The 19,564-nt window shown below is 34.4% G+C and overlaps 1 protein-coding gene across 1 annotated transcript in view; it reads right to left on the reverse strand.

The window, feature by feature from the left end:
* Window positions 1-19,564, reverse strand: part of camk2b2 (calcium/calmodulin-dependent protein kinase (CaM kinase) II beta 2) — a 105,744-nt gene that overhangs the window by 31,208 nt on the left and 54,972 nt on the right. The window contains exons 9-10 of the mRNA XM_073830228.1: window positions 6,972-7,128; window positions 6,834-6,909 (exon numbers count right to left, since the gene is read on the reverse strand). Coding sequence (XP_073686329.1) covers window positions 6,834-6,909; window positions 6,972-7,128 — 233 coding nt within the window. The remainder of the gene's footprint in view (window positions 1-6,833; window positions 6,910-6,971; window positions 7,129-19,564) is intronic.

Consider the following 19,564-nt stretch of genomic DNA (forward strand, 5'->3'; position numbering starts at 1 on the left):
GAACAGAATAGAATGATAGAAAGATTACAAAATTATAGAACAACCAATAGAATGATAAATTAAACGAACTAATGATAGAATGATAGAATCAGAGAACAACAGATAAAACTATTGACAGAACGAACAATAGAATGATAAACAAAATTAATGAACAAACGATAGATGTATGATAGATAATGATAGATGTAACGAGCAATAAAATGATAAATAAAATTAACAAACAAACGGTGGAATGATAGAACAATAGACAGAGATAGAATGATAACTAAATGAAATGATAGAACAAACAATACAATGATAAATCAAATTAATGTATAAGTGAATGATAGAACGATAGAACGATGGACAGAAGGATAGGTAGATAATATGATAGAATGAACAACAGAATGATTAACAAAAGTAACGAACGGTAGAATGATAAAACGACAGAGATGGAACGATAGCTAGATAAAATGATAGATGGAACGAGCAATAGAACGATAAATAAAATTAAATGAGTGAACGACAGAATGATAGAATGATAGACAGATGGATAAAATGATAGAAAGAACAACAGGATAAACAAAATTAACTAACAAGCCAACGATAGAACAACAGAACGACAGACAGAATTAATTAGATAGATAAAATGATAGGTAGAAAGAACAACAGAATGATAAACAGATAAAATGATAGAACGAACAATAAATAAAATGAACGACAGATGTTTAATTTCCTTAAATTACATTTCAGGAAACTCCTCTTCCTGTCATTTAAATTCTACTTCCGGCCCCTTTGTTCATCTGTTCTTTCATTCTCCCTGCGTTTGTGTTTGTGAGGGTCTGTAAGGGTTAAATCACACTGATCCACACTTTCCCTCACAATTCCTCCCGCCATGATGCTCTCCATCGCACTGCAGCAGGAAAGCCAAGACAGCCAGAAAACCAGAGCGCAGAAAAAGAAGGGAAATGTCAGAATAGAGGAGTGTGGCGAGCCAGTTGCTAAGCAATGAGTGAGGCGCAGTGGAAGTGTCTATTTCTGTCTCCAGGCTCCCTAGGTTCAAACCACCAGCTATTCCTGGAGCGATAGCTACATTACCCCTCGCTCTCACACTCTGGATAGGGATGGGTGTAGTGGATCCAGAGCGAGAGGCGTGGGAGGAGGAATCATGGGATGATTGGCGGCGAGAGACGGAAAGTGCCTCATTAGCGCGGCTGACAAACACAGGGCCGATGAAAGATCACTCCTGCTTGAGCAGCTAATGAGAGCGCTAGGAAAAATTAACGGTTCTTGCCACAGGTGCAGTTTTTGAGTGAACTTGTGGAGGAGATCCACTCGGCGGCTAACAGGAAGTCAACTCAGCTGAGGATGAGAACACAGTCTGACTGAAACGCTGATGTGGGCGTTGAGCCGTGCTGATTCAGACTCGACCGCAGTCAGATACAGAGAGAAAGTGAAAATACAATATGAATGCGTAATGGTTACTACACTACAGTTCAAAGTTTGGGGTCAGTGAGATTTTTATTTATTTGTTTTTTAAAGAAATCCATATTTTACTCAGCACAAATGCCCTGAATTGATCTAAAGTGGCAGGAAAGTCTGGACTGGACAAATGGATGCTGAAAATTCAGCTCTGATCACAGGAATAAAAGAACAATTGAAAGTTGTAAAAATATTTCTAAAAAATAAAATAAATAAATACATAAATAAATAAATATATATATATAATAAATAAATAAAACACATTATATATATATATATATATAAATAGTATAATTATATTATTATTACATTATTATATATATTATAAATATTTATTATTACATCATATTATTATATATTATAAATATTTATATAAATATAATTTATAATTTATTATATAATTATTTATATATTTATATATATATATATATATATATATTAGGGCCGGGACTTTAACGCGTTAATTTAGATTAATTAATTACACAAAAATAATGCGTTAAAATTTTTTAACGCATTTTAATCGCACTAAGTTTTGCACCGCGGAACGTTTCTCACTGGATGAGATTAGGCGGACCGATTATACTGGAGCACAAACTAGCGTTCAGACAAGCCAAAGACGTCCGTCCTAAATAGTATTGTATGTCCCAAATCGTAGTATGTTTAAAAAGTATTCCAAAGATTCCCGGATGGTCTACTACTTAACGATCAATGCACACTTTTAACTGCTAATATTGCCCGCAACACACTGCGCCGTGAACCAGGATTCGATTAGAACTACAAACACGCATAAAAAGTGTTAAAAAACTACAAACATGGAGGATATACGCGACCAACGGACAGGTAGAGAAAGGGGTTTGAGTGATAAATAATCAGTGTGTAACCTGATAAAAACTATTTTTTAAATGTTATCCGCATTATATTCCATGTGCAGCAACATTTATAATGATAGGTTTGGTCATTAACGTTTAAATGCATAATTAAGCAAACACAAGAGCAGAGTTCTCGGAATGAAAGACTCGTTAAAGAACGTGCCTCTTGCTACACTTAATGGCAATATTGCACTGGTCTGTTGGACTTGGTTGAACAAAAATAAACAATATTTTGTTGCTTAAGCTCATGTATTCAGTCATTATTCATTGGTATACTAAAAATCCATGTAAAAATCTTAATTCTCACTGTTCTCAGGTCAAATATTTACATGCGATTAAAATGCGATTAATTTCGATTAATTAATTACAAAGCCTCTAATTAATTAGATTAAATTTTTTAATCGAGTCCCGGCCCTAATATATATATATATATATTTAATATAATGCAATTTTTAGTAACACACATACATACACACAAACAAAACTGCTCAAATTTACACTACGATTAAGACAGATAACTAAAATAAAAAGTGATTCCGAGTATCATTGACAGACTCTCAATGATATTGAAAACACTGTATTTTTAATTAAATAACTGTAGTTTTGCATTATAGAAGCATAAGAGACTTCTTCTTCATCTTACCAGCCCCACATTTTTAAAGTATAGTGTATATGCCAATATTAGCAATTTTTTTTTTTTTTTTTTGCGCAATTCAATACTGGACTTTTTTTTTTTTTCATCTTTCTATGTCAGCATAGCAATATTTCTACTCTAAATGTAACTTGTTCGTTCCTGATATCAATTTAAAGAGATAGTGCAACTAAAAATTTAAACTGACAACCAGAAAGAGAAATGTGAGATGTCTGTGAAGCTAAAGTTTAAACAAAATCACTCAGCTGTACAAATTTAAAGTGTCATCTCTGAGACACTTCAGCCGAAACATTCTCATTTATTCAGGACTAAATGTTACAGAAACGCGGCATCAGCGCAGGATATTCCTTGGAGTGCTTTTTAGCGTCGACCTCATAAAAACTTGCTCGCTAAAGATTACGTAACGTATGATTAATGCTCAGAGTAGAGGGGATTATTCTTCAGATTAGACTCCACATCCAATCCCTAATAGAGAGCAGTCACAGTTTCATTTCTAATTCTGCGGTGCAATAGAGGTGAAAGCCGACCTTTTTCCTCTGTCTGAGAGGATTATATGTTATCAGAACAAATGAACCTGCAAGTGCACTTTCTCTAACAGCTCATTACGGGTCGGAGGTCAACATCTGTGCGCGTTCACCTGATGCCGCGTGACGCACGCTGGGCGGGACCGAGCGGGGCGGTCGACCAATGGCTGAGGCACTATGGGTCAATTATATAAAGATAATGGAATAAGATGCAGATCAGAAGTTAAAGAAATATCAAGGATGAGCGCACAAGCTTACACTAGGGCTGGGCGGTATGATGCAGTGATGACAGAAATTGGTCACCAAAGATTTTGCTAAACTGTTTCTATTGTAGTACATATATGTGGTGCAATTTTGTTTTTAAATCTGACAATGTTTAAGTGTAGGTTGTTAGAGGTTGCAACCAGAATTATTGTTACCTAGAATTATTAAAAATAATTTCCTTTAGTTGAAATAAAGGTTAAATAAAATATAAATATTACACCAAACAATTAGAAATGCCTTGGGAGCTAACTAAAAAAAATAAATAAAAAAAAAATCTAAAACTGAAATAAATAATTATAAATATTATAAATAAATAAACAAATAATCTAAATAAAGTTGAAGTTGAAGTTAAGTATTAAAATTTCTAAAACTGAAATAAAAATAAACTAAATCAAATCATAAATATAATAATAAATAAATAAATATAATAAATAATAAAACTATTAAATAAAATAAAGTACAAAAATTTCTAAAACTGAAATAAAAATAAACTGAATTGAAACATAAATAAATCAATGTGAAATGTTGCCTCTGCAATTAAATAAAATAAGTTTAAACGTAAGTACTAAATTTACTAAAACTAAAACTGTAATGAAAATAAACTCAATCAAAACAGAAATCAATAAATAAATGAATAAAATTCATAAATTTTCCCTTGGCAATTAAATAAAATAAGTAAAACTGAAATAAAAAAATAAACTAAATTGAAACAGATAATTAAATAAGTACATTTGAAATGTTGCCTTGGCCATAAAATAAAAAAAAAGTTTAAGTGTAAAACTGAATATACTAAAATTACTAAAACTGAAACTGAAATAAAATAAAATTAAACCAAAACATAAATATTAATAACAATAAATAAATAAAAATGTTAAATGTTGTTCAAAGTTTAAACTGAAGTAGTAAAATTTCTCATACTAAAACTGAAATAAAAATAAACTAAATCGAAACAGAAATGTATAATATTATTAAACAAACAAACAAACAAACAAACAAATAAAAAAATATTTGAAATGGTGCCTTGGGAAATAAATGAAATATGTTGAAGCACTAAAATTTCTAAAACCTAAATAAAAATAAACAATCAAAACATAAATATAATAATAATAAATAAATAAATAAATATAATAAATAATAAAACTATTAAATAAAATAAAGTACTAAAATGTCTAAAACTAAAATAAAAATTAACTAAATTGAAACAGAAATAAATACATACATAAATAAATCAATGTGAAATGTTGCCTCTGCAATTAAATAAAATAAGTTTAAGTGTAAGTACTAAAATTACTAAAACTAAAACTGAAATAAAAATAAATTAAATCAAAACATAAATATTAATAACAATAAATAAATAAATAACAATTTGAAATGTTGCCTAAAGTAGTAAATAAATAAATATTGCCTTGGCATTTAAATAAAATAAGTTAAAGTTGAAGTACTACAATTTCTCAAACTAAAACACTGAAGCTAAAATATAGCAAATATAGAAGCTATTAAATGAAAATTAGAAATGCTGCCTCGGAAATTAAGTGTAATAAATTTAAGTTTAATTTGAAGTACTAACATTTGGAAAACAAAAACTAAATAAATAAAAAAAAGATAAATATAAACATTCAGAAAAACAAAAACATACAAATTACAAAAGCACATAAAATCACAATAAGTCAAGCTAAAATATAAACATTTCAAAAATTAAAAATAGTGAAATAATACAAAATTTAACCTATAAAAAAATATTAAATGAAAATAAAAAATGTTGCCTCTGCAATTAAGTGAAATAAAATAGGTTTTGATTAAAAGTTTTAAATTTGAATTACTAACAAAAACGAAACAAATAAAAAAATAAAGCTAAATCTAAATGACAAAAGCACATAAAATTGCTCAAATTCAAGCTAAAATATAAAATATAATAATATAAAATATGAAAAATAATAATAATTATAAATAAATAAATAAACAAATAATCTAAATAAAAATTAGAAATATTTCCTTGGCAATTAAATGTTTAAATTGAAGTACTAAAATGACTAAAACTAAAACTGAAATAAAAATAAACTAAATAAAATCAGAAATGTATAATAATAATATTAATCAATAAGTAAAAAAATAAATAATATTAATAAAAATGAGAAATATTGCCTTGACAATTAAATAAAATTTCTAAAACTTAAATAACATAATTATAAATAAAATAAGCTAAAATATAAAATATAAAAATAATAATAATTATAAGTAAATAAATAAACAAATAATCTAAATAAAAATTAGAAATATTGCTTCAAAAATATAAAATGATAATAAAATAAATTATAAACAAATGACCTAAATAAAAAAATAAAAAAGTAAACATTTAAAAATAGTGAAATAAAAAAAAACGTAATCTAATTCAGCATATTAATAAATACTATGATAGCCTATACATAAAATAAATACAAAACCTAATTAAACATTTTTAAAAAATACAATGATAGCACATTAATAATACTAAAATAACACTGGTTGCAACATCAATAGTCACAGTTGTTCCTATAAAAGTTACTGGTTTCATAATCTGTATAAAAAAAAAAACTACTTACTACAACTTACTTTTTCATCCATCGATTTGCAAAAAAACTAAATTTGATTCCTTGTAAACCATTTTATTTACTGAATAATCCAAAAATAGGCATTAGTATGTAGTTATGTAATACATAAAACATTTTGGGACTGAAAACTGCTATATTGTGATATACACATTGACCATAATATAATACATATTATGAAATAAGATTACAATACCGCCAACTACCAGCTCATTGTCCAGCTTACTTAGCGAAGAACCAATAAATCTAATCTGACAGAATAGACACAAACACACACAGGACATGGAGACAAACACTGCAAACGCAAACACATCTGCTTCAGATCAGACAAACAGTGGACGCCAAAACTTCCACCCATTAACAGACAAGAAACGTTCAGGAAACCCTCCTCTATGGGAAACTGTGCTTGGTGGATGTGAACAGAAAGAAAAAAAGGTATGAGAAAGGGAAGAACCGAAAGAAATTAAACAGGTCTTACCTTGACATCGGCCTTCTTGTTGAGCAGGCTCTTGGCTGCTGTAGACGGGGAGAGAGGAAGCGCAAACATCAGCACGCTGGGATGGGAGCAACTGTCAACATTACCGGAGCCCTAATGGTGCTCGGCCAAACATGTCACATAACCGTCCGAGCCAGCCGGGGAAATCCCTCCCGCCCCACATCCAGAGGATTACAGCTGGCTAAAACACTACATGTGGAGCACACGGCCGCACACACATCACAACAAGAGTGTGGCTTGAGTTTTAGCATTTGCATGGTGCGACCCACAGGGAAACCTGCTAGAATTAATCACAAAATGTGACCGAAACATCCCGTCCAGGAGTGAGGGGTTAGTGACTGCCATGCACACACAGGGGATGCGCTGGTGCACATGCAGAAGAGTGCAATCACACACACACACACACACACACACACACACACACACACACACACACACACACACACACACACACACACACACACACACAGTGACAGCTACATACTTCTGTTGTTTTTGTGATACAAACTAATGGCTAATAAAGGTAACAAAGTAAATCTAAACATCCATCCATCCATCCATCCACCCACCCATCCATCCATCTAAACATCCATCCACCCATCCATCCATCCACCCATCTAAACAGGCATCCATCTACCCACCCATCCATCCATCCACCCACCCAGCCATCCATCTAAATCCATCCATCCATCCACCCACCCATCCATCTAAACATCCATCCATCTATCCATCCACCCACCCACCCATCCATCCATCCACCCACCCACCCAGCCATCCATCCATCTAAATCCATCCATCCATCCACCCACCCATCCATCTAAACATCCATCTATCCATCCATCCATCCACCCACCAACCCATCCATCCATCCATACATCCATCCATCCATCTAATTCCATCCATCCATCCATCCACCCATCCATCCATCCATCCACCCATCTAAACATCCATCCATCTAAACATCCATCCATCCACCCACCCACCCATCCATCCATCCATCCATCCATCCACCCACCCAGCCATCCATCTAAACATCCATCCATCTAAACATCCATCCATCCATCCATCTAATTCCATCCATCCATCCACCCACCCATCCATCCATCCACCCATCTAAACATCCATCCATCTAAACATCCATCCATCCACCCACCCACCCATCCATCCATCCATCCACCCACCCAGCCATCCATCTAAACATCCATCCATCTAAACATCCATCCATCCACCCACCCACCCATCCATCCATCCATCCATCCACCCACCCATCCATCCATCCACCCATCTAAACATCCATCCATCTAAACATCCATCCATCCACCCACCCACCCATCCATCCATCCATCCATCCACCCACCCAGCCATCCATCTAAATCCATCCATCCATCCATCCATCCATCCATCCATCCATCCACCCACCAACCCATCCATCCATCCATCCATCCATCTAAACATCCATCCACCCATCCATCCATCTAAATCCATCCATCCATCCATCCATCCATCCACCCACCAACCCATCCATCCATCCATCTAAACATCCATCCACCCAGCCATCCATCTAAATCCATCCATCCATCCATCCATCCATCCACCCACCAACCCATCCATCCATCCATCTAAACATCCATCCACCCATCCATCCATCCATCCACCCACCCATCCATCCATCTAATTCCATCCATCCATCCATCCATCCACCCATCCATCCATCCACCCATCTAAACATCCATCCATCCACCCATCCATCCATCCATCCACCCACCCAGCCATCCATCTAAATCCATCCATCCATCTATCCATCCATCCATCCACCCACCCACCAACTAGGGCTGCAACTAACGACTATTTTAATAGTCGACTAGTCACCGACTATTGAAACGATTAGTCGACTAATCGGATAATTATTCAATTTTTCTCAAATTTAGCATGAGATTGCTTTAATTATGTGGAAAATTATAGTAAACACAAGAAAGAAGGGGGTACTTCAATAAAAAATGCATATTTTGCTGCTGATAGGCCAATTCATACTAAAAGTAAATAAAAATGCCCTGTCTAAAACCAATTAGGCACAGTGCTCGGTCAGTACAGACATAAATGCATAAATTAAGAAACTCTATAATTTTTTTAATGGACAGGCACATTTGTTTTATAAGAAAAAATAAATTAAAATCAAGTAAACATTTTCTTCCTGTAAACCATCAGCAGCAATAAAACAGTAAACAAAAATGTATATCCAAAACAAAACGTATTGGCTTCCATGTTATTTAAATCTTACCGAGGCCAGCCAAACTCCGTTTCATTCAACTGTCCGACGTGCTTTCTCTTTAAATGTTGGTGCATCACAGAGGTGCTGCCGTGATGCGCAAGGACTGCTTTACAAACCATGCAGGTAATATTTTAATTCGCCGTAGCAGGCTAAAATGCTCCCAAACTTTACTCCTGTTTCATACTCAGTCTGCAGTGCGTCTACAGTCCGTGTGCGTTACGTATGCGGTGCAGAAGAAGCACAGACTCGTTTTGCTTTCACACAGAACGCGTTTGCAGTCCGTACATTGTGAACGTTCTAATCCGTTAACATGGGTGTGGAAAAAAAAACGCACTGCAGACGGACGGGCGTGTTTTGGTACGCGCAGCTGCTGCGTTGGACGCCGCCATTTCTGTATGTTATCGCTCAGCATAGAAGCTGCGTATGTGCGACTCTCGGCAGAAAGATGCCTCAGGCCGCGATCACACCGAACGCGTTTTAGCAGTTGGAGTCGCCTCTTTTGAATGGTTTTCTGTTGGCAGTCAGCGTTCTCCGCGCTGCTTATGCGCACTGGGCGCCTCGCGTTTTCGCCGCCTGCTGCGCCTCGCGTTTTTGCAGGAGCGCTGAGAGCCTGCTGAAGTTGAAAAAAAATCAACTCTGAGCGGAAAAACGCCCAACGTCATTCGCGTTGCTTAAAACGTCCGGAGACTGCAGAAAAGGAGGAGAAACCTTTGTGGTCTATCGTGGGTAACCCGGAGCTGTATTATTTAGGGTTTCTGCTAATATGACAGTTTACTTAACAGCAAAAAAACTAAGATTTTAGAGCGCTCGCGCTATAATCCTTTGATTTGACTGACAGGACAGCTGTTTTGGTCATTGCTTAGCAACATAAAAAAACCGCAGCACACTGCTCTTTTTTAAAAGTCACCAAAAAAAGGCAGTGCTGTGCGCCTCGCGTTTTTAGAACGAAAAGACGCGTTCGGTGTGATCGGGGCCTCACTCGGTTGTCTGGCGACAACATCGACAATGAAATTCATTGTCGACTATTTCTATTATCGATTTTTGTCGACAACGTCGACGAATCGTTGCAGCCCTACCACCAACCCATCCACCCACCCACCCATCCATCCATCCATCTAAACATCCATCCACCCATCCATCCATCCATCCACCCACCCATCCATCCATCTAATTCCATCCATCCATCCATCCACCCATCCATCCATCCACCCATCTAAACATCCATCCATCTATCCATCCACCCACCCACCCATCCATCCATCCACCCACCCAGCCATCCATCTAAATCCATCCATCCATCCACCCACCCATCCATCTAAACATCCATCCATCCAAATCCATCCATCCATCTATCTATCCATCCATCCATCTCTAAACATCTATCCATCCATCCATCTATATATTATATATATATTTTGTAAATGTAAAATAACTGTAAAAATAACCTAAACCCTAATTCTGAAAATTCTTACAATAAACTTTTTCCCATTTTTAGAATAAAAACATTTACACTGTTATTGCAATTTAAAATAACCGCCTTTTATTTGAAAATATATTTTGAAATATTTGTAATTTATTTTTTATTTACATAAGCATAGCTTATTTTTATATAAAGAAACAGGTATTCATGTGTATAAAAATAGTGATTATTTTTTTTTTGTAAATGCAATAAACGGTTTCCAATTTTTAGAATTAAAATGCCATTTACACTATTACTGCAATTTAATATAACCGTATTTTATTTGAAAATATATTTTGAAATATGTTTTAATTATTTTTAATTTACATAAGCATAGCTTATTTTTATATAAAGCTAATAGCTAGTAAATATCCATAAAACAAGATAAATTTAATTGAAAAGCCAAACTGCATTAGATATTTTAAATGTAAAACAAATGTAAAACTAACCAAAACCGTAATTCTGTCCCTAAAAATAAAATTTCCCCCATTTTTAGAATTAAAAAAATTTACACTACTGCAATTTTAAATAACTGCCTTTTATTTGAAAATTTAATTATTTATGTAAGCATAGCTTATTAAGCTAATTATAAAGCTAATTAATAGCTAATAAATATCCATTAAAACAAGATACATAAACTTGAAAAGCCAAAGTGCATTAGTTATTAAGATACTTTTCTTAATATGCTTAATATTGTTTTAAGTTTAAATCGAACAAAATTACCTTTGCTTAATGCTTGAAACAAGATAAAAAATTTAAATATATGGAAACAGAAATTCATTTAGGTATTAAGAATATTGAGTTTTTTTTTCTTTAATTCAAGAAAAAAAGTCAAGATTAAAAAAAAAATATCTAAACAGACTTAGTTAAATTCCTTTTCAAAATATAGCTAAATAAACCCACAAACTCACGCACACTGTATTTAAAGCATGATAGGTTCGAGTATTTGGTTCATGAGGTGGCAAGGACCTGAAAAATTTGTGTTTTCTTGCCACAAATGAGATTGTTGACATAAAACCAGCCTAAGGCAACTTATCTCTAAAATGAAATCAAATTAAATGAAATGAAGCCAGCAAATCCTATATGAACTTTAAATCTTCTTTTAAAACTGCTATGGCAACACAGAAAGAAATATTCTTAGTGTTTCTACGGCGCTAAAATCCCCTCACTTAATTAATCCGTGCAGATAAGGGGAAGGTGTTGTGTGGAGGGAGGATTGAGAAAGACAGAAAAAGAGAGAGAATCTTACCTTGACACAATTGTTAGAGGCAGAGAAGAACAGAGAGAAGGAGAGATTAAGAAAGAATAGATTAAGAGAGAGAGAGATCAGCACGGGTTCATCTGGAGTGTGTTTGTCTGGACGAGGGCAGGGGGTTCAAATGCGTGTTTCTTAACTGATGTGTAACAAAGGTTTACGGTCCGTCTTTGGTTTTATTTTCAAATTGTTATCTTGTGCCATTTTCAAGCCTTTTTCTTGAAAATCCATGACACAATTGTAGTGACACCTAGAGGTGGCAACAAACTTGATTCACCTAAAACACCTGAGACACACACACACAAACTCTGCAGAGACGTAGAGGAGAGACGCAGAGATGGGCATCTGTGGGGAAAAAAATATTCTACAAAACAGATCAAAATAAAATATTCTGATTGCTAGGAGTTATTTTTAAAATTGTGAAACAGTGCACCATGGGTAAAATCAGGTCACAAGTGTTATTGGTTCATTGCTGTACAACCAAAACAAAATTTAAAACATGCAATTGTGTTATGATTATCAAACAAAATTTCACACAAGTATAAATAGACTAGACTAGTCTTGGACTGAAATAAAAGTACCTCACTCAAGAATATTGCAGGCTATATTCAATTTAATATCCATGGATCTTATTTAAAGCCTGCTGTTGATTTTACTTTGGGACAGAAATATATCGCCCCTATTCTGTCATCATTTACTCACCCTCATGTTGTTCCAAACCTGTATGCATTTGCTTGTTCTGTTCATGAATGTTGGTAAGTGGTTTCAAACCCGAAACTGTTTCAGGTCCCATTGACCTGTGAAGCAAAACCGTTTGACTTCCATAGTTTGGAAAAAATGACTATGGATTCAAGTAGGCCTGTTTGACTTCCATTGTGTGGGCAAAAAAAAAATGGTATGCAAGTCAATAGAACCCAAAACCATTTGACTTCCATTGTTCGGACAAAATTACTATGGATTCAAATGGACCCATCTGACTTTCATTGTATGGACAAAAAAAAAAAAAACAGTGGATTCAATTGGACCCAAAACCGTTTGACATCCACTGTATGGACAAAAAAGACTTTAAAAGTCAATGGGACTCAAAACCATTTGACTTCCCTTGTATGGACAAAAAATATATGGAAGTCAACAGGACCCAAAAGCATTTTGCTTCCACTGTATGAACAAAAAAATACTATGGAAGACAATGGGACCCAAAACCATTTGACTTCCACTGTGTGGACAAAACCACTATGGATTTAAATGAACCTGTTTGACTTTCAATGTATGGAAGTGAAAAAAATGCTATGGAGGTCAACAGGACCCAAAACTGTTTCACTTCCCTAGTATGGACAAGAATAATATGGAAGTCAGTGGAACCCAAAACCCTTTAACTTCACAAATTTGGACAAAAAAAAAATAGAATTTTAGTCAATGGGACCCAAAACTTTTGACTACAGGACTTTGGAAGTCAATGGGGCCCAAAATTATTTGACTTCCACTGTATGGACAAAAATACTATGCATTCAATTGGACCCAAATCCATTTTACTACCAATGTATGGACAAAAATGCTATGGAAGTTAATGGAACTCAAAACCATTTGACTTCTATAGTTTGGACAAAATTACTATGGATTCAAATGGACCCATTTGACTTCCATTGTATGGACAAAAAATACTATGGAAGTCAATGGGACCCAAAACTATTTGACTTCTATAGCTTGGACAAAAAATGCTAGGGAAGTAAATGGAACCCAAAACCATTTGACTTCCATTGTATGGACAAAAAATACTATGCATTCAATTGGACCCAAAACTATTTTACTTCCACTGTATGGACAAAAATGCTTAGGAAGTCAATGGGACCCAAAACTATTTGGCTTCCATAGTTTGGACAAAAAATGCTATCGGAGTAAATGGAACCCAAAACCATTTAACTTCCATTGTATGGACAAAAAAATACTATGCATTCAATTAGACCCAAATCCATTTTACTGCCAATGTATGGACAAAAATGCTATGGAAGTCAATGGAACCCAAAACCATTTGACTTCTATAGTTTGGACAAAAAATGCTACAGGAGTAAATGGAACCCAAAACCATTTGACTTCCACAGTTTGGACAAAATTACTATGGATTCAAATGGACCCGTTTGACTTCCACAGTATGGACAAAAAATACTATGGAAGCCAATGGGACCCAAAACCATTAGACCTCTCTAATATGGACAAAAAATACTATGGAAGTCAACAAGACCCAAAAGCATTTTACTTACACTGTATGGTCAAAAAATACTATGGAAGTCAAAGGGCCCAAAAACAGTTTGACTTCCATAGTTTGGACAAAAAAATACTATACAAGTCAATGGGGCCAAAAACCATCTGACTTCCAAAGTTTGGACAAAAATAATATGGAAGTCAACAGAACCCAAAACCATGTGACTTCCATAGTTTGCATAAAAAATACAATGGAAGGCAATGGGACCCAAAACTGTTTTGTTGCATACATCCTTTAGGTTTCACAGAAGAGTCATATAGTTTTGGAACGACATGGGAGTGAGTAAAGTATGACAGAATTTCATTTTTGAATGCACTACCTAGAAAATAATCCATGGTAATCACAAGAATCCACAGACACTAAGCTCTAAATATGCTAATAATATTCCTTTAATCATCACTGAAAACTGGCTGCATGGAATCAGCCAAGAGTTAAAGTGCCAAATCACTGCAAACAATCCTAGAATTTACTGCTGAAAGGACATTGAACCCCCTTTCCTGAACACACAGGTTTAAAACACATGCACTCAGATCGGATTAGATCACATCAGGCTTCTCCTGCATCAGGAGACATGCGTGTGCTCTCGTGCAGCGTTCAGTCATCGGCAGGCAGGCAAGAGAAAGAGAGAGAGAAACCTACAATTAAGAGATCTGACACACAAAGAAACCCAAGGGAGGAAGAAAGAGGCAGAACACTGAAGGATGGATGGATGGAGCAAGCGGAGACGTAGAGGAAAGAGAAAGTGAGCGCAAATAGAAATAAAAAGATATAGAAGAGAAACAGTAAAGGGACCCTGTTGGAAAATCCAGCTAAAACCAGCTGCTGATATCGGCACTTTAAATCCAATTGTCCGTCTGCTGCGCTATTTATGTTCAGGAAGCATTGATTTTAGATTCACCTGCACATAAACATCACATTACAACAAAACGAACTGTGCGTCAGATGGTCTAAATCCGCTGTCACACTACACTTTGTGCTTTATTCACTTCTATTAACATGCAAATGAGACCAGAAACAATGAAAGTTCAGCTTAAAAAAAATAGATCTTCTGCAAATCAGAGAATCTATGTTGGTCTAAGCTTGACATTAAATTACATCTGCTCGTCTATGTTTGGTGGGGTCTGGTTTTGATCAGGTACACGATTATGGTCAAGCTGGTTAGAATTGGTAACCGCTTTAAACTGGCAACATGTCAGTGACCACATTTGAAAACCCCAGCTTGACCACCTTAAACTGATATGACCTGTTTTCTTCCAGCAGGGGAGAGAAAATGAGAAATGGATTTGTGGGATATTCAAACTGATTGTAATTTGCAACAAATTTTCATTAAAAACTGCCAATGCAAACATGCATTTTTTTTTTAAATTTTTTTAAACTTAATTAGAAGTGAGTGATTTGATTATTTTATATGCATTTTTCTGGTGCTTTTATCGGAAACAAGTCTCTTCTGCTCTCAAAGCTGCATTTACTTGATTAAAAATATCGTAAAAACAGTAATTTTGTGAAATAATATTACAATTTAAAATAACTGTTTTCTATTTGAATATATTTTACAATGTAATTTATTCCAGGGTATTATAAGTATTATATATTCAGTGGCATTATTCAAGTCTTAAAGTGATAGTTCACCCAAAAATGAAAATTTGATGTGTATCTGCTTACCCCCAGGGCATCCAAGATGTAGGTGACTTTGTTTCCTCAGCAGAACACAAACGAAGATTTTTAACGAAAACCGGTGCAGTCTGCCAGCCAAATAATATGAGTGGATGGGCCAACAATGACTGATTGCAGAACAGCAGAACCATACGTCACAGCAGTCACACGGCAGCAGCAGGCTCAGCCGGTTGTGGGCGGAGTCTCCTGCTGCGGCCCAATCAAGTCCCAATTCGCAAACTATCCGTCTTAAATAGTATTCGCAAATAGAATTAGTATGTCCCAAATCGTAGTATGTTTAAAGTATTCCAAAGATTTCCAGATGGTCTACTACTTAACTTAAGAATACGATATACGGATCAATGCGCACTCAAACTGCTATTATATTGCCCACAACACATTACGCGGTGAACAAGGATTCGATTAGAACTACAAACACGCATAAAAAGTATAAACTACAAACATGGCGGATACGCACGACCAACGGACGGAGTAGAGAAAGGGGTTTAAGTTATAAATAATCAATGTGTAACCTGAAAATAATAATAATAATTAAAGCTGCGAGCAGCGATGATCGGGCCCTCGCCGTCTGTGCAGTCGCCATCCCGATAGCATCAGGAAAACGGTGCCCAGTTGGCACATGCATTCACAGTAACCCTCTGGACTAACCCTAACTGTCTCTCCTCCTGTCTGACTCTTTCTCTTACCACCCATCCCACCTCCTTACACTCAGCCACTTACCACACAAACACACACAGAGAAGAGTGAGATCAGATATGTTTTTTTTATTTTCTTTCATTCGTAGAGTTTTATATAATTATGAAATGATCTGTGTTTGATCAGAATGGATAGTTATTTGTATGAAAAAAGTTTCAAAGAGTTAGGATGCTGCACTTTAAATATATAATAAATCATTGAAATGTAAAAATGAAAATGAAATTCTAAGCACGCTATCTGCCTCAAAAACACAGGAAACAAATATTTGAATCTATTTTTTTATTTTTATTTATTTGCCATGGCAACAGCATTTGATGCATCAGGGACGCCTTTACAGACAGACGTTTTTTTTTTTTTTTCATTATTCTGATGAAGTATGAAGAAAATCGAGTACAAATATATTGTTCGATGTTTGTTCGTGTTTGTTAGTTCATTAACCATTGTTAACAAAAGAGACCTTATTTTAAATAGTTACCATGTTTTATGGTCTACAATCATTTTTAAATTTTATTTTAATAATCTATAAGAATCTGTGAAATAATTATAAACAAATACATTAAAAATAAATACATATTTACTTAGTTGATTTTTTTGGTCTTTTTGTATTTGTTTCTCATTCTAATTAAGTGAACTGAGCAGTAAAGTGTCATACTTATAAGATTTTTTGTTCTATCAGTGAGAGTGTATATATGTATTTAAATCATATAACTTTTCCTTAAAAGATAAAAAAAAAGATTTTAATGCTCTTTAAGCACCTATACAAAATAATTATGTATAAGTACACTGACAATACAGTACAAATCAACTGATTCTATGGATTATTTTCATTCTTATACACTGAGAATGAGCTAAATAGCATTAGAGGTCAAACGATTCCTTATGTTATGAGGACCTCTAGTGTTCATCCCTGGTATTAGAGCTTTAATCTGACAAATTTATTTGACACTTTTAATGTTTTTGGGGCCTCTGAGCATGATAACATTTTGAAACTACACGTATTTCCTAAGAATTTCTTGTTCTTTATATGTAAAAAGTTTTGATGAGTTAGAATAATGCAATTCAAAGATATATGAAAAAACTCTTCATCTTTTTTATTGTTACTTTCATAAATCACCACATCAACACCGTTCAAGATATCCCAAAGCCGTTCACAATATAGGGAACATTTTCCCAATATTCTGAGGATGACGATAAGAACAAGTAATTAATGATGATAACAAAATGTTATTATTGCTTGCTTTACGTCCACCACTTCTGCTTAAATGTCATTGTTACCTATCTGTTCAATTTGTGTGTGGATATTGCTTTGCAGGTGACACCTGTTATAAGACATCACTTTTAAGCGCTACATAACTAAGAATCAATTAGGAAAACGGTGCCCAGTTGGCACATGCATTCACATTAACCCTCAGCCAGTTTGGATTTAAAGTTTGAATTGAAAGGGTAAAATTTTAAAAATCAACACACAGACACATACACACTAAATATACAATTTTACCATCCAGTTTCATTTGTTAACATTAACTATATTAGTTAACATGAACAATAATTAAATAGCATTTATTAATGTTAATTAATATTAACCTAAAAAAGTACTCATATATAGTTTAAAGGTAAATTAGTATCTTTTAACATAGTGTATGTACTGTGAATTAACATGAACATGAACACAGTTCATGTGGGTGTACAGCAATACACAATAAAGTGCTCAATAAACCCTTCATTCTTTAAAAATATCTTTAAAAATCAAGTTGGGTATTGTAATGGGGCGATATATAAATATAACTCATCTTAAAATGGTACAATTTTCAGATGTTTTGAACAGATAACAGCAAAGTTTGTTTTGTTGTCAAAGTTTGTCTTGAAATTGTTAGTGTTTTTTTATTCAATCTAAAATTTAAATTATGAAAATAAATGTCTATCAATGAAGATAAATCGCTCATGCTAAAAAGTTTTATTTTTCTTAATCTTTTGCTATGTGACTGAATAGGACAAGTTCATGGTATAGTTCAGTAAAAAATAAATAAACAACTGCAATATACAAAGATTGAAAGAGTTTGTGACCCTTTATATTTTCTTAAAGATCAGACTCTCAAAGTTCAGACATATTTATCTAGATTAAACTACAGCAATGTGTAATGTGCAATGAGCATCTTCCTCAAAGATGGTCTGAAGCAAAACAGCATGTTCCACTGGTCTCTCTACCTTTCACCCCTCCCCCTTCAGTCACTCTTAGTGTCAACACAGAAAGTCAGCCCAGTGACAGCAGGTTACTGAGTTCTTATTTTAATTTTCTTTAATTCATAGAAGCGTGATTAGTTATGATATTTCCAGCACTTGCTCATGATGATTAGATCTTTGTGTGAAAAAAGTTTTAAAGAGTTTGGATGCTGCACTTTAAAGATATAAAAAATTAGGGTTATGTTTTTTACCACATCTTTAAAAAATCACCACGTCAACACCGTTCAAGATATCCCAAATCCGCTCGCAATTTAACATCTTCAGAATCTTCTCTTCATGTTAAAAAAGTTTGGTGTGAAAAGCTTTTTTTTCTTAGAAGGAGTGTAAATTTGTTTACAGCCTGATTTTTCAAAAAATCCACATTCAAATCAAAATAGCCGGCTTCCTGTTGGTCTTAGCTAATGAGTTTAATTTAGAAAGTTGTCCAGATTGATGAGAACAATATATGTACAGAGTTTGGTGACTGTAGGAAAAACTAACCCCCCAACTTTTGTCAAAAGATGGCGCTATAGAGTGCCTGCTCCACGCCCATTTATGACCTTTTGCCAGTGTCTAACTATCATAAATATTGATGTGTGTGTTGAGTTTCATGAAATTCTAAGCATGTTAACTGCCTCGAAAAGACAGGAATCTAATTTTAAAGTTTGACATGTTGCCATGGCAACAGCATTCGATTTATCATCGACCCCTTTACATATTCTTATCGGCCGTGTTTTGACATGATTTTGATGAAGTTTAAAGAAAATCGAGTAAAATTAAGTGGCTGATTTCAAAGCATTTTGAAAATGACACACTTCCTGCTGCCAGTTGGTGGCGCTATAACTTTGACTCATAATAGTCACATTTATGGAATCGGCAT

The sequence above is a fragment of the Garra rufa genome, chromosome 23, assembly GCF_049309525.1.
Source record: "Garra rufa chromosome 23, GarRuf1.0, whole genome shotgun sequence".
NCBI lineage: Eukaryota > Metazoa > Chordata > Actinopteri > Cypriniformes > Cyprinidae > Garra > Garra rufa.